At 47.3% G+C, this 21,352-nt stretch overlaps 1 protein-coding gene and 1 long non-coding RNA gene across 3 annotated transcripts in view; both read left to right on the top strand.

Annotated features, from left to right (window-relative positions):
• The first annotated feature begins 986 nt into the window (after positions 1 to 986).
• The window catches only part of LOC130866118 (uncharacterized), a 47,635-nt gene continuing 27,269 nt past the window's right edge, over positions 987 to 21,352 (top strand). The window contains exons 1-2 of one of the 2 annotated variants that reach the window (XR_009056298.1): positions 987 to 1,266; positions 15,850 to 15,955. This is a non-coding gene — a long non-coding RNA (uncharacterized LOC130866118). The remainder of the gene's footprint in view (positions 1,267 to 15,849; positions 15,956 to 21,352) is intronic. The other variant, XR_009056299.1, reaches the window with a different exon arrangement.
• Sox2 (SRY-box transcription factor 2) lies at positions 12,682 to 15,132 on the top strand. Its single transcript, XM_057757392.1, has one exon. It carries the CDS (start codon positions 13,087 to 13,089, stop codon positions 14,044 to 14,046), a length of 960 nt encoding a protein of 319 aa, XP_057613375.1. The 5' UTR covers positions 12,682 to 13,086; the 3' UTR covers positions 14,047 to 15,132.

Here is a 21,352-nt window from a genome sequence, read left to right on the forward strand (position 1 = left end):
GATGGACCTTTGACAGGTTCTACAGCACCTGGGTTCCCGGCCTAGGATTTTTAGGTTAACAGAGAGGAAGGCCGGCTAGAAAGAAAACATGCCTTCCTCCCCCTCCCGTGCACATGGCAGATGCTTGCCGAGGGGAGGAGGCGCGCCTCAGGAGGGAAGAAGTCCTTGCTGATAAGCATGTGTCTGATTCAGCTGGTAGCGTGGTCAGCCAGCCTGGGGAGAGGAAAGCCTCCTTTCCTTAAGTCACCGGAGCTGGGTTTGCAGGTCTCCGCACCCCCAACCCTCCTTTAACCCAAATGCAATTGAAACTACATTGCCTTCAAGCCTGGAGTGCGCCTAAAGACTTGGGGTTTGATGAGGTTACTGCATGACTGATACAATTGCAGATTTTTAGAGCCTCCAAGAGACAGATGTTTGGGCTGATTAAGAATTGAGGAGGAAGCTTGCAGCTGCACCAAGGAATAATGTATTGGACAAATATTTTAATCAAAAAATATGAAGAGATCAGCCCAACCTTCCAAGGTCTTCTGCTTTAAAAAAAAATCTTTATCAAACCCCTATTCTATGGCTTCAATAAACAGAACCCATTACCTCACGGCATCTTTTGTTGGCCCCATACAAGAGAGAACAAAATGGTTATTCAGGGGAACGCTTTGGATTTTATTGTGAGTAGCCTGCACAAAGAGCCGTGTTATTGTATTTAAAAGAACCATCTGTAGCAGAAACAATGGCATCAAATTATCTTTGAATACCCACTGAAAAACATAAAGCTTGTTTTTTTTTTTTATTCTTCTGTACGGTGGGGGACAGAGCAGTGTTAGGATAACTGACTTTTTGTTGTTCTCTGGGTGCATTCTTCCCGCTCCCCCTCTCTCTCCCCCTCACCCTCTCTCTCTCCTCTCTCTCTCCCTCTCCCTCTCTCTCTCTCTTTTAAAAAATCAGCCATTTGGGGTTTTAAGCCATAAACGATTTTTCTTGTTGCAGGGGATTGCAGAGGCAAAGCTAGGCTAGGTCTTGGAGGCTGGTGTGAGGCGGTGCGGGTAAGGCAGGAGGCTGATGGAAGACACTGTGGAAGAAAAGCCGAAATGGATTCTCCGTGCCTTGGATGGAGGAAGAGGGGGAAGTGCGAGCTCCTTCAACTCCTTCGGTCCGGCGAGGAGTGATCCAGCTTGGGCTGACAAGAGGCTCCGGGAGCCCTCACGTTCAGGGCTTTTTTACCTGCCAATCAAACTGCTACAAGACAACACCCTGATCTGGCATGGACGTGTAAGTAGCTCGCAACCCAACTTTGACATTCAAGGCTAGCTCCCTCTCCCCACCCCCAACACGCTCTCGCTCACTTTCTTCCTCTCTCATTCTGCCTTTTTTTTTTTTTTGTGACCTCTAAGAGGTCTGCCTAACTACTCTGTGTGGTAGTCATTTAACGCAGGCCGATTTAAGTCTGAAGGTGTTAAGTTTGGGAATTAAATGCTAATTAAGATCTCGTTAACAACTGCAGAACTGAGATGACATTTTATTCCCTTCCGAGCAGTTAGTTTTAGGTTTGAACGCAACCAAGGTGGCTTGGGGTGGTGGGGAGGGTGTTTCTTTATATGTGAAAACTTAGAAACAGATGCGTGAGTCCCTATAGATAAATCCAATAATGAAAAATTTGGGGCTTCCATCTTAAAACTGTTAAACTCTAGTAGCTCTCCTACAAAGAACCTTGAGCAGACCGCTGTGACTTGCCATGAAAGGTACAGTTCCTGAAAGGCTCACGTCAATCGCCATCGGGACTGGGGGGAGGGGGGGCGGGGGAGAGGTAATTGGGGTGAGAGGGAACTTGCATTAAAAAAAAAAAGTCAGGGGACTTGGCGAACCCTCATTCTTTATGCAACTGGAATAGAGGGAGATAGGAACGCAAGGGGGCAGGATCATCAAGAAATATTACCTGCGAGGGAATGACGGGCTGACGAGGCTGGGAGCTGGGAGGGCTGAGGGAAGCTGGCTGGGGCTGTGGGTTGCTCTCTGGCGCCCTCTAACGACAATCGAGCAACGTTACCCTCGCCACCCCACGCTCAGGAAAGGGTTTTGTCGCTGCCGCTGCGAGTTTTTTTGTTGTTGTGGTTGTGGTTGTTGTTGTTTGTTTTGATTTGTTTTTCTCTGCACAGAGTAGAAGAAATAGGTATTTTTCAGCCCAGAAACTTGGTGCACGTGATTTAGACACGCGTTTCCCCTCCACGCCGAGGAGACGATGGATGGCTGTTTGATTCGTGGAGGGAGGCCCCGTGGGGATGAGCAGTGCTGGGGGAGGGAGGGCCTGCTTCTCCGCCCGAGAAGTGTGGTCGGGATGGCCAGGGTGCGGATCCAGGATCCAGCATCCTACACCCGCCCATCACCGCAGTTCAAGGAGGCTCCTGGGGACCTCTGCCACCCAGGCTTGCTGTGGTCAGGGGCCTGTTCTAACGCCTCCTTCTCCTTTCCCTTCTTTCTCCTCCTCCTCTTTATTTTTCTTCTTTTTTTTATTCAAAATTTTGGTAGATAAAGGTTAATCTTGGGCTGAATGATAGAGCTATGATTGACAAGAGAGAAGGTGTTGAGGGCAGGTCGCGCGGTCTTATTTACAGCCCACTGCTTGCTGTAGAGCCTTTGTTAGGACTCAAAAACTAATCTAGTGCTCATCAAAGCACACGGAGTTAAAGGACAGTAATGACTGCTAATTTCATTCCAGCCTCAGGCAACCCCCGCCGCTGTAATTAAAGACAAGCTATTTAAATACAGGTGAAGAGTAGTGGTTTTTTTTTAAGTTGGGGTGGGGGTGGGTGGGTTACAATTTTATTTAGAGTTCTTCTTGTACTATGATGGTTATGTGGTCCAACACCGGTTTTGGTTGTTTGTTTTTTTTTCTATTAGAATTGTTTTTTGTCATTTATACTTGGCTTTGAGGGACCGACAGGGTAAAATGCGTCCGTCACATACTTGCCACTGTTTAAAGGAAGTAGGGGAAGGAAGGAGTTCAGTAACTATTTAGCGGAGGATTTAAATATTTGGGTCTCATCTCCCACCCACCGCCAGCCCCACCCCCGACCCCAGTCTCTCTTTTTTTTCTCCCCGACCCCAGTCTCTTTTTTCCCCTCTTCGAATGAACAGAAGGGCCTTCAACACAGCTAAAAGTATTTGAAACTCGGAGCAGGGTTAACAGGCCAGCCAAAAAGATAAGCGTCCACTTTTAAAGGACTTCTAAAGGATCGTGTGAACGTATGGGAAATATATTTTTAATAATTTCACACCCACACACCTACACTGTAGCTGCGTATTGGCTCAGAAACCTCAAAATTTTACAATCCGTAGGAGTTTCTTTATAACATCAAAGCTCTACGTTTTCGTACTTGGTTAAAACTGATACCCTCTCTACACACCACACACGCACGCACGCACGCACACACACACCAAAAAAAAAAGAAGAATTTAGCCTTTAATCTCTTTTTATACGCAAAGACGAAAGCTCTACACTCGACCCCGCCAGCGGCTGTCGCGGTCGGGCCGGGAGCAGCTCAGTAGAGAAGCGACTCGGCTGTCTCGTGCCAGCGCCCCCTATTGGACGCAGTGGGAGATGCACAGCGCCCTCCCCGAACCTGCGTCAGCCCTTGCCCTGGGATTAGAGAAAACTCTTTATTGCCCTCAAAAAAAAAAAAAAAAAAAAAAAAAAGGAAGTAGGGGTGCGGAAAGTTTTTATGCCCTTAAAAGATAACTAGAATGCAACAAAAACTAAAGAGATATTCCTTTTCAATTCTATTTCTTTAAAAAAAAATGACATTCCTCCTTACACCCTAGTTTTCCCCCATCCTGGTCTGGTCTGGGGTCTTCTTTTAGAAGATATGCCGTGGTACCACAGGGAAACGTAATGAAAACTGCTTCTGCCGCTCGCCCGCTTTCCACAAAATAACAGTAAAGCGGTGGGTGCTTCGCTGAACCGCCAACCGCGGCTCGCAAGTAAAGTTCTTGGAGTCTCTAGTGAATGAAGCAACTCGGTTAATATTTGATTATTAATTCCAGAATGTAATTAAAAGTCCAGTCTCTCCTTCGAGTATTTGCTTCCCCTCAAACCAGTCTTGATCAAACTTTTCCCTCTTGGCGATTGGCTAAATCCCAGCTATTGTCTATCGCACAGGTGTCTTACATCTTTTCGACTTTTATCTCAATGTAGAATTTCGAGGGAGGTTAATCTGTGATAAATTGTATTGCTCATAAATCCAAGTTATACTGGAAACAGTTTTTGTTTGTTTGTTTAATACCTCCAAACCTGTCTGTGTTAGAAGGAGCTGTAACTTTTGCCAGGGAGGGAGGGGAAAGCAGGCTTACGACTGATTCGGAAAGAGGGACCACAAAAAGAACATAGCCTCTAGAATGCACAAAATGTTGGTTTGTTTAGTTTAAAATCAAAAAGAAACCATCAAGCGCTCCATAAACAAAACGACCATTTCCCCCTTCGCAGACATGTTTGCCGTTTAAACTTTTAACCGCACGGTTACGGCTTGCTATCGGAAACCAGCTTAACTTTCCCTAACAGAATGGCTTCTCCACATTTAATGCCGTATCTCTGCCAGTTCAGAATAGCGGATCTGAGATGGTTTTTAAAGGAATTGCTTCTCGCGAAGATGCCTCTCATCTGATCCCGGGATCGGATCTCGGAAGAGGGGGGAAAATCCAGCTTTTGAGAAATCCCTACCCGGCAGTCTGTCGAAATAATAGGCGAACAGGAGCCGCTGCCTTGGCACCTTCACCCTTTACTCCACGAAGAGGGTAGGCCTGGTTAGGAAAATTCCCACCTGGGACTAGCCTTGGGCATCTCACTCCTACCGAGGAGACTCGGGAACGCTTCTTGGGCGCCCCGGCTCCCAGGACTGCCTGCGGTCATCCCGCCTCGCGGAGCAGCGGAGAGGTCAAGACAGACCCCTGCCTCGGAAACAGATTGCCATTGGGGTGTGTGGAAAAATTGGGAGAGCCTTCCCTCCCGCGTGCGAACAGAAGATTTAGGCAAAGATCAGCAGGGGCAGGCGTGCAGCTTGCAAGTCCGCAACTTCGCAAGGTCGGAGGACTTGCGGGCCTGAGCAAGAAGCCGTTGAGCTAGTGAATGAGCCAGGCCAGAGCGCGCCACCCATGCTCGCTTGCATTGTGATTCTCCAGCCGCAGGTGGCCCAGCCCCTGCCCCAATCCCACGCCGCAGGACTGCCAGCGGGGAGGCGGCGGCTCCACCTTTGGAGACTAGGGAGGCGGCCAAAGAGGGGCTGAGTCCTCCGAGAAGGCAGAGCCTCCCCGGGCTGGCAGCCGGCCGGTTTTCCCCAGCCGCTCTGTACCCTTTAGGGGCGTGGCAGGCTCTTTGGGTCTGTAGTCGCCTCGTCCAGGCTTGAGCTCGGGCGGGTTGGCTGGGCGCCCTGCTTTGTAAAGTACTGAGTCCTATGAGCCAGCCAGCCGGGTGGGCCAACTTAGTTTAGGTCCACTGAGTCCAGGCCAAGTCCTCAACCCGTCCTTCCTTTCTTTCCCGCTACCTCCCAAGCTTAGTACGCTGAGAAGCAGGGTTTGTGGTTTGGAGTTGGACAGGCTATTTTGGAGATGGGGCGGGGGCAAGGCTCATTAATAAGAGCCAGGTTCGAGGATGTGCTTTCGTTTATTAAGTTTACTTTCTTGTTCGTTTTTTAAACCTTCAGTTCCTGGAATCCAAGTCGCAGACAAAGAGCCAGGGAGAGAGCGGGACCAGGATGAAAGGAACAGGGCTACAGATCATTCTCAATAAACTGCCAGGCTGTGGCTCCGGAATCGGGGCCCAGGGGCTACGTGGGCTGCTGAAGGGTGTAGATACCATAAGTACAACTTGACACCATTGAGCCCACGGTGCTTGTCAATAATCTGTGAATTAGGTGTGGAGACTGTCACCATAGATCATAACAGTTTCTAAAGGCTCATTACAGCATAGCTTGTCAGTGATCTCCAAATTAAGGGGGGGGGGGGGGGAGTTAAGAGGAAAAAGGAGTGGGGACCGCAAAAAGCCAAGAAGGATGGGAGGGGAGATAAAAGTCGGAGCCCCAGCTCAGAAGGAGCCTTTAAAGATTATCAGGCCAGCGATCTGAGAATTCCACAGGGATGGGTTTGGAAGCCCAGATCTCTGAGCTGGGCTGGAAGGTGCAGAAGTGGGCCTCAGGGAAACCCGACTTCTCAGACATTGTTTGTGGGGTTAGAAGAGCTTTTACAAGGGGTCTCCTGGTATCAACAGAAGGCCTGAAGGATGATGCCAGCCCGCCTGGAATGGGGGCACGTATGCGCCAAGAGCAAACCTTCCAGAAGGAGCCATGGTGGCTTTTAAATCTGGGGTGTGTGTGTGTGTGTGTGTGTGTGTGTGTGTGTGTGTGTGATTTTGTCAGACTAGCCATGGCTTCTCTTAGGTCTGGTGGTGACTACGGGTGACTTTTGGTACACAAATTTGCTTGACCTTTTTGTCATGCTACAGGTGGGGAAAGCTTTCCTCTTTTTCCCATGAGCACCGTCCAGTCCTTTACAGCGAAGCAGATCTCCCCCCTTCCCGTGGCTTGCTCTTAGGGGTGCCGGAGACCCTTGATTTCTGTGGTTTTATCACTTTCTGTTGATGTTTGGATTGCATTGGGTTGAGCTTCCGGAAGGAAGCTCATGAGTGACACAGAGCGGAAAGTTATATGAGGTCACCCCAGGAAAGAAGACCAGGATCCAGGCAAAGAGTTCCAGCCTCTTGGACTTGGCTGCGGCAGTCACGTGTCACTGGCCTGCACGGCTGTCGCTGAATATGAGTCAGAAAAACCTCAACGAAGGCTGGGGTGTTTTTTTTTTCGGTTTTTTTTTTCTGATAGATGTCACAACTAAATACAATAATTGCAGCTAGAAAATTTTTAACTAACATCTTTTTCTTTAAGTTAGGGAAACATTTATAGCCACTGGGCATACGAGGCCATATGGCTTTGGTAGGATGAATTTTGCCCAAAGTAGTTTGGCTGTCAAACAGGTGTGTGCATAGACTTCCAAGCATTGATTTGGGGGTGCAAAGGAACTAAGAACTTTCTGAAGTATTTGCACTCTCTGGTTCTCTCTCTCTCCTCTGATTTTTAGAATCAGAAGTGAAATTGAAAGCCAATAGTGCTCTTCATGTTCTCAGTTTGTCTTTAACAGGGGAATTTCTTTCTTAAAGCAGTTAGATCATTTAATGGGCAATCTACATTTTCCCCTGGACAGCCACAGCAGCGTGGGAACAGAATCTCATGGCTTGATGATTCAAACAAATAGAAATGAAAAAAGCGAAGTGTGAATACTTTGCCCAGAAAATAATTGATCTGGAGTATCTGAAAGATTCAAAAATATATGAAACACTGTGCGTTAAGTCATATTGTGTTACATACAGCCCAGAAGACTAAAACCAAGTAATGGGGGAGGGTGGTACAGTTCAAAGCAAGAGGAAAAATATATTAAGTTTCTAACTGCCAAACTCTTTTTGCAAATGTATTTACTTCACCAGTGAGAATTAGATAGAGGGATGGGTACAATGGACAGTGAGCAGACCGCCCTGCATTCCTCATTCCTTGAGCTCAAGGGTCCTTGCAGCTCTTCAGTGAAATTATTTGGTAAAATTGAGTCTGGACTTCGACAGCCCCTTGTCCATTTGTTGTGTGTAATACCACTTTTGAAAATTAGAGGCAAGACCCTGAAGAGAGACATACAAGAAAAAAATATGATTAAGTAATTTTCAATTACCAGTCTACCTTGTATCCATATGGCAAATAGAAAGTTTGTGCTTGGCTTTTCGTGACATCTTGAAAGGTGACGGTTTCTGTCAATAATCTTTCACACTTCCGAAATCTAACAAATGTAACCTAGGGAGATGGGATGGGGAAGGCACAAATGAAAGACCATTCATTATTCTCAAAGTCATAATATAAAAATTAAGGTAGCCCTATGGGCTTTCCAGTGAGGGGAAGTTCATAGCAAAAGAAAGAATGCCTCATGGCAATGGACTTCATTTTCTAATTATCACCCCAATTTTCTGTACCCTAACTTTTCTAGCATATTTCTTGTTAATTATTTTTTGGAAAGAATGTGATTTTATATACTATTTATTTGAAAAACAAATTTTCTAAATGCATTCCTTTCTCTTCATTCATCTGTGTTTCTTAACTCTTAAAGCTCTAGTCCTTCTGGAAGCCGAGTGGTACCCCACCTGCCAAAAGGAGTGACTGGGCATTTTTGTGACTTAGAGGGCAGAAGGAAGCATTTCATAAAGTCTCCTATGTAACCCTCTGTTTTCCTGTAGTATTAGGTGATAGACAGAAAGAATCTCGCCCCATCAGACCCTTTCAGCCTTTCCCTAAGCCTCGGGTACCATACTCTCTGCATCTGTGGTTTTTAAACTCACAAACCCTCCTATAGTTTCTGCACTTCACTTTTGGGCTTTATTTGCCTCTGGAACACCAGGCTCCAACGTCATTTCCCTCGCAGCAGAAGGATCCCTGCTATGGTCGTGTCCACAGGAGATGGTTAGAAGGTTAGCATTCAGAGGACTGAAAAAAATCACAAAAAGAGGAGGGGGAACCGCTTCATTTAGTTAAACATGGTTCCTGATATATTTAAGCAGTTCCAGAATTAGAAAGCCTTTCTGTACATTTTCTCCTGTTTTTCTTACTTCTTTCCCTTATGTAATGAAATTAAAACTTTTGGAGCCCACAGTTGACATTTTTCAGAAAATTGAGTTATCAAGGTACTAATTATTTCTCGGGGAGATAAAACTCTCATAGCCCTAACTGTCAAATAGGGCCCTTTTCAGAGTTTAATTACAAAATAAAATTAGTCTGCTCTTCCTCGGAATGGTTGGTGAGTGGTTAAACAGAGCTTTCCCCCAATACTGGTGGTCGTCAAACTCAGCTAATTAGCAACGCTGAGAAATTCCAGTTAACAAGGGCATTCTCCGAGACTCTGCAGGTCCCCTGCCGTTCGCCTTCATTTTCATAAGGAGATTAGGAGAGGAGGGAACCCACTCAAATGCAGATGCGGGAGCGAAGCGTTTTTAACAAGCATCATAATAGTAAGATGCTTGGCTAGTTCTCGCTAATTACTGCAACTTAAACCTCTATTTGCCACTAAGAAGAAAAAAAAATAAGTCTACAGTCCTCACCTCCACAAAATTGTCAGTTGGCTTCAGATATAATACTGGAAGGATAGGGAGCATTTAGGAGAGGAAAACTGATGCAAAAGATTTTTTAAATAAAATTGGGTTATACTTAGCAGTTAAGGCTTCTGGCTAGGGCCAATAGCAGAGCAAAATAAAATCTGATTACTCCAGGCATATGCTAATCACTAATGCTGGTCTAAAAGTGTATAGCTTTTTGCTGCCCATGGAAGGGAAGTGTTACATTCTCTTTAGATGAAGCACTTCCAATTTTCATAAACTATGCCAGTGGCAACATTTTAAATTCTCGGAGGATGAAGCACCCTGTTCCAAGTCTCTTTCTGAGTGTCTGCTAGTCAATAGTGTATTGTTGCTGCTACTGTAGTTAGCTATTATAACCCCCAAAGAGGCTTGCCTCCGTCATGGGCTGGGGCTGTTATAGTTTTTATTATACTTTGGGGACTATGATGGTGCTGGATTGAAATCGGGTGGCCAGTGATCTAATTTTTTTTTCAGTGCTTATGTTCTAAAAACCATAAACTAAAAATGGTTTTTGCTATTGCCATCTTCTTTAATCTTATTTTCATTGCACATTATTATGCATAAACAGCAGCCACAGTTAGTGCTTTGCCTGGATAAGTCTAAGTACAGCAAGCTTAATTAAAATAAACCTGTAAATAAATACTACCAAGGGTAACACAATTGTAATGTACTCCCATAGGTTATTCATATGGTAAAGCAATTAACAAAAGACCTCGCCAGAACCCTTACCCTCTATAAGTACATTATTATAGAGTTCAGGTGCAGACAGGCATTTGAGAATTGCACACCATCCGATGGTTGGGGAGGAGAGGGCGGAGCTATGCTGCTTTTGACTACTACCCTTGAAAGAACACTATCAAGATTTTAAAAAGATGTTTCTTTATCACCATCCATTATTAATATTTATCTTAATAAATATACACCACCGTTGTCCACATTAACTTGTTGGGGTTTTTTTCTTCAAACTTAATTATCCATAAGCTTTTTTAAGTTTTCAGAATAATGCTATTAAGCGCCTACCGATACATACACAATCACAAAGTGAATGCCCGGCCTGCCCTTCGTGGCGCGCGGACAATCATAATTCATTCATATGTTGAATCTCATAATTTATACCTATTTTCCCCTGGTTTAACCTTCCACTTCATCTGGCGGTTCTATGTACATTTCTAAGTTAAGCAAATTAAATTTGATTCTTATGATTTGGTCCTACGGCTTATATGGTATGTTAACTTTTCTTTTGTTTAGATTATGTGTAATTAGTCTGATCGTCCATCCTCCTTTTTTTTTTTTAACTTAATTATTTCTACACACCTTCTTTTTAAAGGCATAGTCTTGGGAAAGCTAATACACCAGCAGGGGGCGCAGCAGCTACATCCCAGAAACTAGGCGTGCTGAAAAGTCGGTGGCTGCCTTCCCCGGCTCAACCTTTTCGGTAATCTCCAGAGATTCGTGTTGAGCGTAATAGTACACCCCGATTAAGCTGAAAACAATGTTTTAATTTGAAGAGTCCCAAATATTTACGCGTTTCTGTAAGTCCCTTTCGGGTTCCCAAGAACTAAAGCAACTAAAATTTAAGGAGCACCTGGGGCAGACAGAACAGACAGAAGGAGAAGTAGCAAAGAAAGTATTTACTTCAAGTTTGCAAAAAATTCTTTACCACAACTTTTCCGGGTGTGACGTGAGCATATTTAGCTTGAGTGTGACCCTAGCAGCCAAGTCTCGGAGGACAGGAACTGGAGCCGTGGGGGTGGGAGGAGAGCAGAGGTGGACAGTGGAGAATAAACAGGGCTGTAAGGACAATGTGCGGAGCGTGGCCCGCAGATACCCTTCTGAATGCTTTCTTTAGGCCTAGTTGGGGTGGTTGAGGGGAGGAGGGGCTGAGAGAATTGCAGGGGAAAAAAAACTAACCCTGATGGTTTAAGCTCTTTATTTAAAAAGAAAAAAAAATGGCATCAGGACTCCCCCCCCCCTTCTCTCTCCCCTTTTGTACCCAAGTGCATTTTAGCCACAAAGGTTCCAACAAGAGTGGAAGGAAACTTAGACGGGGCTTTGTTTGACTCCGTGTAGCGACAACAAGAGAAACAAAACTACCTATTTGTAACGGACGTGGTGCGGTGGCTCTGGGCTTTTTTTGAGCGCCTGCCGATTGAAATCTTTACGTCTGGACAATGGGAGATCGGCTAAAATTACCCTCTCGGGTCCTGGGCGAGCAAGATTCTTGAGCCCCTACCCCCGCCCCCAGCCCATCCTCCCGCAGCCTGGGCTTGCTGGGGCCCGGCTCCCCGGGTTCCGTAGGCCTAGTCCCTGCGCATTTCGCCTGCACCTGTGCCTCTGAACCCCGCGTGCCTCCCAGGTCCCAGTGCCTCTCAGCCCTAGACCAACTCGGCCTGGCCTTCGCGGCTACCAGCGTGCCAGTCAGCAGGGGCAGTGCTGGCTGCGCAGCTCCCATCTTGGGAACGGTGCGTGGGAGGGAGTTGGTGAGCTCAGCCCAAATGCCACCTCGGTGCCTCGCGGTGGGATGCCAGGAAGTTGCGTGACCCTCCCCCTTCGCCTGTGCTTGGGAGCCTCTTTCTGTTGATTCTTTCGTCCCCAGGCTCTCATCTGAAACTGCCACCACTGAAAATCCTCTTGTGTCGGGGATGGGAGTTAGAAGGAGAGTGGGAGGAGAGTTCAATCTTTGCCTCTGCACCCTCTGGATGGGACAGACTAGTGGAGGAGGGAGTTAGGATAGAGGACACGTGCTGCGGTTCCTTAAGCCACACCTGAGCCAGGCTAGGAGAAGGCTGAGAACAAGGCCTGGCCCTAGCTCTGCTCTGCAGTGGGCCACATGGGCAGAGAACTGTCTGGGAGCCGAGCAGATAACGTGGAAGCCAGGAGGGCGCTGAGGCCCGAGGCTTGGGTCTAACTTCTTGTCTATACTGTAAGAAGAGGGGCTGAGTGGGTGTTGGCACCAAGGTAGGAAGAGGGGCTGGAACCGAGAGTAGTGCCGCGGATGAGCGGAGGAACAATGGCACACCACCTCCGGCCCTGCCAGCTTCCTGAAATACTAGTTGGACGGTCGCCCTGAACCACCCATGGGCCCTGCCCCACCCTGGCTCCAGCTCCCCGCGTCCCATCCTCCCTTATGTACCCAAGAGGGAGCCAATATTCCGTAGCAAGGGGGGGAAGGAGCTGTCGTCTTGGTGCTGTTTACCCACTTCCTTCGAACAGGCGTGCGCCGTGACCTGTTGCTGAGGAAGGGAGATACAAAGGTTCCCCCGCGGCCGGCTGCAGGCTGCGGGCCCGCCTCCCCCGCGCCGCTCCGGGCACAGCGCTCTGCTGGGCTCGGCTCGGCGGCGCGGCAGGCCCCGCCCCCTTTCATGCAAAACCCTCTGGCGAGGCTGGGCTCGGGCGCAGGAGCCGGCGCTCGCTGATTGGCCGCCGGAAACCCATTTATTCCCTGACAGCCCCCATCACATGGATGGTTGTCTATTAACTTGTTCAAAAAAGTATCAGGAGTTGTCAAGGCAGAGAAGAGAGTGTTTGCAAAAAGGGAAAAGTACTTTGCTGCCTCTTTAAGACCAGGGCTGGGAGAAAGAAGAGGAGAGAGAAAGAAAGGAGAGAAGTTTGGAGCCCGAGGCTTAAGCCTTTCCAAAAACTAATCACAACAATCGCGGCGGCCCGAGGAGGAGAGCGCCTGTTTTTTCATCCCAATTGCACTTCGCCCGTCTCGAGCTCCGCTTCCCCCCAACTATTCTCCGCCTGATCTCCGCGCAGGGCCGTGCACGCCGACGCCCCCGCCCGCGGCCCCTGCAGCCCGGCCCCCGTGCGCGGCCCCCGCAGTCCCGGCCGGGCCGAGGGTCGGCGGCCGCCGGCGGGCCGCGCCCGCGCCCAGCGCCTGCATGTATAACATGATGGAGACGGAGCTGAAGCCGCCGGGCCCGCAGCAAGCTTCGGGGGGCGGCGGCGGAGGAGGCAACACCACGGCTGCAGCGACCGGCGGCAACCAGAAGAACAGCCCGGACCGCGTCAAGAGGCCCATGAACGCCTTCATGGTATGGTCCCGGGGGCAGCGGCGTAAGATGGCCCAGGAGAACCCCAAGATGCACAACTCGGAGATCAGCAAGCGCCTGGGCGCCGAGTGGAAACTTTTGTCGGAGACCGAGAAACGGCCGTTCATCGACGAGGCCAAGCGGCTGCGCGCTCTGCACATGAAGGAGCACCCGGATTATAAATACCGGCCGCGGCGGAAAACCAAGACGCTCATGAAGAAGGATAAGTACACGCTTCCCGGAGGGCTGCTGGCCCCGGGCGGGAACAGCATGGCGAGCGGGGTTGGGGTGGGCGCCGGCCTGGGTGCGGGTGTGAACCAGCGCATGGACAGCTACGCTCACATGAACGGCTGGAGCAACGGCAGCTACAGCATGATGCAGGAGCAGCTGGGCTACCCGCAGCACCCGGGCCTCAACGCGCACGGCGCGGCGCAGATGCAGCCCATGCACCGCTACGACGTTAGCGCCCTGCAGTACAACTCCATGACCAGCTCGCAGACCTACATGAACGGCTCGCCCACCTACAGCATGTCCTACTCGCAGCAGGGCACCCCCGGCATGGCGCTGGGTTCCATGGGCTCGGTGGTCAAGTCCGAGGCCAGCTCCAGCCCCCCCGTGGTTACCTCTTCCTCCCACTCCAGGGCGCCCTGCCAGGCCGGGGACCTCCGGGACATGATCAGCATGTACCTCCCCGGCGCCGAGGTGCCGGAGCCCGCTGCTCCCAGTAGACTGCACATGGCCCAGCATTACCAGAGCGGCCCGGTGCCCGGCACGGCCATTAACGGCACACTGCCCCTGTCGCACATGTGAGGGCCGGACCGCGAACTGAGAAGGGGGAGAGAGATTTTCAAAGAGAAACAAGGGAATTGGGAGGGGTGCAAAAGAGGAGAGTAAGAAAAATCTAATATGCTCAAAGGAAAAAAAAATCTCATTGCCCGCAGCAAATTGACAGCTGCTGGTAAAAGACCACCAATCCCATCCAAATTAACGCAAAACCCGTGATGCCGACTAGAAAACTTTTATGAGAGATCTTGGGACTTCTTTTTGGGGGACTATTTTTGTACAGAGAAAACCTGAGGGCGGCGGGGAGGGTGGGGAATCGGACCATGTATAGATCTGGAGAAAGAAACTACGCAAAACTTTTTTTTTTTTAAAGTTCTAGTGGTACGTTAGGCGCTTCGCAAGGAGTTTGCAAAAGTCTTTACCAGTAATATTTAGAGCTAGACTCCGAGCGACGAAAAAAAAAAGTTTTAATATTTGCAAGCAACTTTTGTACAGTATTTATCAAGATAAACATGGCAATCAAATGTCCATTGTTTATAAGCTGAGAATTTGCCAATATTTTTCGAGGAAAGGGTTGTTGCTGGGTTTTGATTCTGCAGCGTAAAATTAGGACCGTTACAAACAAGGAAGAAAGAAATTTATTCTGATTTGAACATTTTAGTTTTAAAATTGTACAAAAGGAAAACTTCAGAACAAGTACTGGCAAGACTATCTTCTTGGTCTTGTTTAAAAGGGCAAAATTCTAGATTGTACTAAATTTTTAACTTACTGTTAAAGGCAAAAAAATGTCCATGCAGGTTGATATCGTTGTTAATTTATAAAAGCTTTTGTTCAATCCCACCTTTCCATTTTGTTCAGATAAAAGAATATGGAATTACTGTGTTTGGAATATTTTCTTATGGTTTGTAATATTTCTGTAAATTGTGATATTTTAAGGTTTTTTTCCCCTTTTATTTTCCGTAGTTGTACTTTAAAAGATTCGGCTCTGTTATTGGAATCAGGCTGCCGAGAATCCATGTATATATTTGAACTAATACCATCCTTATAACAGCTACATTTTCAACTTAAGTTTTTACTCCATTATGCACAGTTTGAGATAAATAAATTTTTGAAATATGGACACTGAAATTATGCCTGAGTCTTTTATTTCTTTGGCTAGCAATGCTTAGACATAACTTCTTGGGGAATGAGAATACCATGCTGAGCCCCCAGGCTTGACGTTCCCAGCAATGTCTGTTAGCATTAACTGCAGAAGGAAAAGATGGCTGGCTGATTAATAATGGGAAACTGAAATGCGCTGTCATTTCTAAAATAGAAACGAGAGGCATATATTGTAAGTCCACCCCCTCCTTTCCGAAGCAGCGTGAATAAGCGCGCTGTGGGCTTAAGCTAGCTTGTACCACTTGTTGCCAGAAGGAGTCGATTCTAAAATTTTCGTGTAGCTTAGCAGATGGGGTATTGAGCCAAATCAGAGCCAGGTTGGCTGGGTTTGTTTTCATTTTCTTTACAACACAATAGCCCTTTGAAATGTGGTTTATAGGGGAAAATGATGCTTCTTGTATCGGAATAATTACAAAGTAGACGCGGAGTGTTCTGCCGGGTAGGTGCTTGGGTGGCTCCATCCCTGCTATTGTGTGAGGAAACAAGTGGTTTTCTGTCTTTGTTTCCCGAGTTCATAAACTTTCTCCTCTACGTTTTCCTGTTTGGGGCGAGGGAAAAGCAAAGACCGCCTTGCAAAATTCCCTTACTTATCATGGACTTTTTATTTTATTTCCCCCTTTCTCCTCCCTCCCCACCCCCCACTCCGGATTCCACTTCTTAATTTGGCAGCGCGGGTCCAAGACTAGTCCCAAATCGGATAATCTCTGCAGCTGGCTACACGCAAAAGAGAAGCCAGGCAACAGACATATTACAGAAGAAAGCTCTCGACTCCGAGGTAGATATTTCGCTTTGTGCGCTCTGATCACATTTGGACATGATTGTGCTTTTGATCTGTTAACTGTTTTACTACAGTAATAGAGAGACGGGGAGGAGAGAGGGAGGGGAAACGAGATTGGATTTGCTGTTTTCTTTCGCCCCAGGAAAAGTAAAGAGAGGCTGGCCATGTCCTCGGCTGGAGCGGAAAAGTTGGGAACCGCCGTGGTCTTTAGGCTTACCAGCAGGTTCTGGCGGCGCATCCGAGGCCGCTGGCGGGCTCTCCCCTCCCTGCCCCCATTTCCGCTCATCCTTTCAAAGGCACCAAGAACCAGCAATCGAGCGTCCTTAGGAGTTTAGCATTGCTTCTGTTTCTAGAGAGTTGGCTCGAGGCACCTCTGCTAAAGTTAGAATCCTGCGGCGCTTTCTGCCCTGCAGCCGAATACCGGCCTTAGCCGGTTCTGTCAGCCCCTAGGCCTCTGTTGCCTCTTTTGCAAGAAAGTCTTTTCTTTCTTGAGGAGCTGCTGATGTTCTGTGGAGGACTGTGAAGGTGTCGTTTTCTGTGTTTATATTTCTTCTCGATCGCTACATTTCAGGTGTACAGTGGGTAGTTTTCTTTATTTTCGTTTTTACGGTTATGTCGTATGGGGAAGGGACATTTATTCGGTTTCCAATCCAAGCTAGGCATTTTCTCCTCTAATTAATGCAGAGACTCTGAAAGAATTTCTCTGGGCCTGGCCAGCCATTGTGATGCATATAGGATTATTCACGTGGTGATGAGCACGTTCGACAGTTCTTGCTCACACATAGGAATAAAAGAAACTTTGAATAAAGAACCAAACTCTCGTGCTGGGGGACAGGAGAAGATATTCTCGGAATTCAAGCCAATGGACAGTATAGAATGTATATATTTGAAAATAAATATATTTTAGGGATATATATACATATACATATATATATATACAGTTTACAATAAATTACCCGACTCTATCTCCCAGTTTAAAGGAACGAGAAAAAGGCTCAGTGAATCTGACCCAAGCCAAACATTGTGGGGAGATGCTCAGGTTCAAATATTTCGCAAAACAGAAGAGCACTTTTGAGAGTTAAAAACATTTAAATGATTATCACTCTTCAAGAAAGGGGGGGGAGAAACCCCATATCTCCAAACCAAATAGTTTAAAGGTAGAGGTCACCGTGTTTTGTTTCCAAGTATAGAAGCTTTTGATAAACTGCAGCTGAAGAAAAAGACTCCTTTTCTTTTGCATTATCCATTTTATTGAGTAAAACAGTTCCCAAGATGTATAATTTCATACCTAGGTTAATATTTATGAGCAAATCATTTTTAAGAATAATTTCATTTTTAAGAAAAGGGATAAGACATGAATCTGCCCAGGCAGGGATGACTTGCTTCTGTTACTGGCTGTTCACATCATTTCTAGGGATATTGTGCTGGTCAGAGAGAGTTAATTTCCAGTCAAGAGGGTGAATTTAAATATTGCTTTGACTTTATACACAGACTAGAAATGTGTAACAGGATGAGCATATAATCTGTTCTTGCTACATTTTTTTTCTCCTACCCCCGCCCCCTCCATATCTTAAAGAGTGTTAAAATATTTTGCTGAGCGGGAGTAGATTAACAAGGTTCCTTTGCCAATGCCGGAAAGCTGGTATCACAGACTATCCCAGGGGAAAATGGCTCACATTAACCACTAAATGAATATTTGACAAGGGCTCATTCGGAGGTATTATTACTATAAATGTGTCCCTACTGGACTTTTCAAGGTCAAAGAGCAATGCTTCAATTAATTATTTAGACTGCTAGTAGATTTGGATGTAATAGCTGTACTTATTTCTGGAAGCGACACATTCTTGCAGTGGGAAAACCTCCTGAGACTACCCATCAGCAGCATCTCAGTTGGAAAGGTGTGGGGAACCCTGGCACTCCAAGGCTGACTTTTTTCCTGAAACATTTTCCTGGTTTAAGGGAAAGAATTGCATTTTTTTTTAAATCCCGTTTCAGGGACTATTTTTAGTTCAAAAGGAAAAACTCCATAATAATTTACATGACTTTCTTCACCATGTCTGGCAAGATCTTTTAGAGTCTGTGATGTTGGGGAGGAACTGGATGGTGTTTTATACAACCTCTGCCTTGTCCAAATAACGAAGTCACAGGATCTCTCAGGCCCTGCCAAGCTTGAGCTTAGGTAGGGAACATACTCTTGTTTGGCAACAAAAGGAAAGGTTTGAAATGGAAGGCACCAGGCGGAGTGTTCTGAGTTCTAATAATGGCAGAGTAAATAGGGGTGCCAGGAGTCCCTTCTTCTCCTGTTGGTTTTAACACTGGGGGGGGGTATGCATTTCTGCCTTGTCACAGGTTCCCCCATGACCTTAGGTAAATGGTAATCTGGTAATCGAATGATTTTGAGAGTAAGATTCCTCCACAATAATATAAATTGAATGAACAAGAGATAAGCTGGGGGGGCAGTAATTACAGCCCAATTCATTCAGCTTCTCAGAACTTTTGTAGTAGATGCTCCATTGACTGGGTTTGAGCCGCCAGTTTTCTCACATTGAAAGGAGTTGATCAGGGCTGGGGGGGGGGCAAGAACCCCTACTAAACTGTTGGGTGATGGGGTCTTCATTTAGAGCCATTACCAGAGCGAAATTAAATCGGGCCTTTGTGTGCACGAGGTTTTACTTTTCAACTGCTCTGAGACTGAGGTCTGACTGTGGACTGGCTGTGGCTTGATCACTACTAGTTGGCATCTCTTATTATTCTCTTTATCTATTTATTTTATGTTGTGATTGAGAGCACTTCCTCTCTGAAACTCCCTTCCCCCATTTCTTGCTTTCAAAAAGTTTTGAAAAGCAGGCCTTCATATTTGTTTCTTCCTGGAATTTCTTTTGCGTGGAACCCCATTAGTCAAGACCCCAGTTTCTAATTCTCCCATACCCCCCCACACACACACACACCACCATTACTTTAAAACAATTTGCATCTCGGTGGAGTTTTTTGCTTTGTTTTTGTTTATTTTCTGCTGCTTTTCCTCGTTCAGGGTCCACCTGGGCCTGGGTTTGGGAGTTGGCTTCATACTCTTTGCTTCCTTTTTTGACCTGACTTGAAAGATGTCTGACTGCCTCTCCCTAGGGACTCTGTCTAAGAGATGGATTCCTTAAAGACTGGAGAAACTCTGTCCTTTACTGTGAGAGTCTGGATAATGTCCAAAGGCCTGTACACGGCCTCTGGAAATTTAAAATAAGCTCAACAGAGCTTTCCAAAGACAGGGAAGATGGCTCGAACTGCAGGATTACGTTGACATCTTTCATAGTTATTTTCTATTAAAAACTTTACCGGAAATGTGCCCGTGACACCAGCTGAGAGCCTCCTCTCTTCTAGGGATGCTAGCCAGCTTTAGTGTTGTTATTCTCCGCGAGGATGTTTTCCTTCTGTGGCCTTTAGAAAATAATGGCCGACTGGACTTTCTTGTTTTGACTAAAGAGACTTCTCTTGGGGAGACGGGAGTACTCAGGTAAGCTGGGATTTCTTGAGTCAGAGCCCTCTTTCTGTGTGCGGTTCCGGATGAATTGTATTTTATATTTTGGTAGAATGGGAGTAGTTCTGACTTCCTGGGCACTGCTCTCAGTTTCTCTCCAGAAGCAAGCGGTAAATCTTTCTCATCTGAGGGACACAGAGACTTACTTGCGGCTGCTGGGCCAGCGTTCAGGCTAGAGGTAGTTTTCCTAGTTGGAAGGCAGCTCAGGTGATCCAAAGTTCGGAGGGACATTCGTTTCATGACCCTATCTGAGTTCTATACCCAGTCAAGTGAGCACGGAGGTATAAAGATTTGGGCGCTTTGAAGCACCTTTGCCTCTCTAGGCCCAGGTTCGGCAGGATTGACTTGAGAGCTCCCCAGCCTCCTGCAGGTCGCCTGGGAGGAAGGGACTGAGGGCCCAGACCTAGAGCCTTGGGCTTGGGCTGGGGCAAACCTAACCCGTGGCTGACCTGGGTTGGTCAGCTTCTGACATCACCGCGGCCAGACGCCCCCCCCCATCTCCAGAGACCCCACCCCAATAAAATGCTCAGGGGTTCCCAGTCTCTCTGCCCTCCCGCAGCCCTGCGCCCAGCTGTACACTGTGTCGCTGCTACAGAGTCCCCTGCATCCTCCTGCGCGGGAGCCTGAACCCTCTGTTTGTTGACCTCCTGGCCCCAGAGATGGCTACAGGCTCCAGACCTTCCAATTCACAAGTTGTCGGAACAGGTCTTGTCTTCCGGACATCTCACCCTAGTCCTTTGCCTGTGGCCAAGCCCCACCGGGTCCTTCCCACCCAGGGTCAAAGGGGAAGAGCTGGCAGAAGTGTGGGAAGTTTTGCGAGTCTTCTGGTCTGGTTGGATTGGGGGAAGGGTGGAAGGATGCAAGATGCAGGTGGGGATGCTGAGTCAGCCCTGCGCTTCCTCAAGTGTGAAGTAGAGAAGGTCGTCGTGCAAATCCACTCCCACGCCCCCAACATCCACTGCCTTGATTCAAGCCAGAGATTTCCTCTCTGTCTCTCAGAACAAGGTGAGAGACAAGGGGTGCTGTGCCAAGTTTGTCTTGCTGGTTCTAGGCAGTGACGTTAAGCTTGGGGGCCACTCTTCCAGCGGCCTCTTTTCTACCCCCTTCTGGCTTAGGGTTAGCCTGGAAAGTCACTTGAAAACTCTGTCACCACTGTGTCTCCCTGAAGAGAAAACTATTGGCACTTGAGACTTGGGTTGCCCCCACTCCCAGAGGGCAGTAAAATAGTGACTGTATTATAAAGAGCCATGACTTCTTCCCCAACATTCTTAATCACTGGCAGCCAGGCCAGAAGGAAACCTTGTGATGTCAGGGTTTGCAGCAACTCGGGGAGATCTATGTGGACCAGAGAGTTTTTGACCAGCAGTAAAGCTGACCTCCATCACACTACCTAAAGGTCCAGTTTTAGAGGACCCTGGTCTCCCCAGCATTCAAATGTCCCTGCTCACATACATTACAGCGGGATTCTTTTTCCTTTATGTGTACTTCCAAAGGTGGAGTCATCTTACTAGTTCATTCTGAGGTCAGAATGAGTTGGTCAGCTGTGGGTTTTTTTAGTCTTTAGGCCATCAAATTAGGCCAGAGGCCTTTCTAGACGTGCCACGAGTTTCTGTTTCTGCCTTCCTGAGTCCCAGCAACAGCTTTGGACCTGGCTCTGATGCCACGGTGGTTAGGACAATTGCTCCTGGCTTACCATTGGCTTGCCAAGTCCATGTTCTCCATGCCTTCCAGTCCTGAGGATCTGTACAACCTTAAATTAGAGCAACATCAGACCCATCTCAGAATAGGAATGATACCATGTTAGAGTTAAGCACTGATTACAGACATTGGCTGGGCAAGTTACAGATGAAGCCGTTTGGTGTGTC

The sequence above is a fragment of the Chionomys nivalis genome, chromosome 24 (genome assembly GCF_950005125.1).
Source record: "Chionomys nivalis chromosome 24, mChiNiv1.1, whole genome shotgun sequence".
Taxonomy (NCBI): Eukaryota; Metazoa; Chordata; class Mammalia; order Rodentia; family Cricetidae; genus Chionomys; species Chionomys nivalis.

Excerpts from the sequence above, each read along its gene's own strand:
- Sox2 (XM_057757392.1), top strand. The coding sequence starts at position 13,087 with ATGTATAACATGATGGAGACGGAGCTGAAGCCGCCGGGCCCGCAGCAA.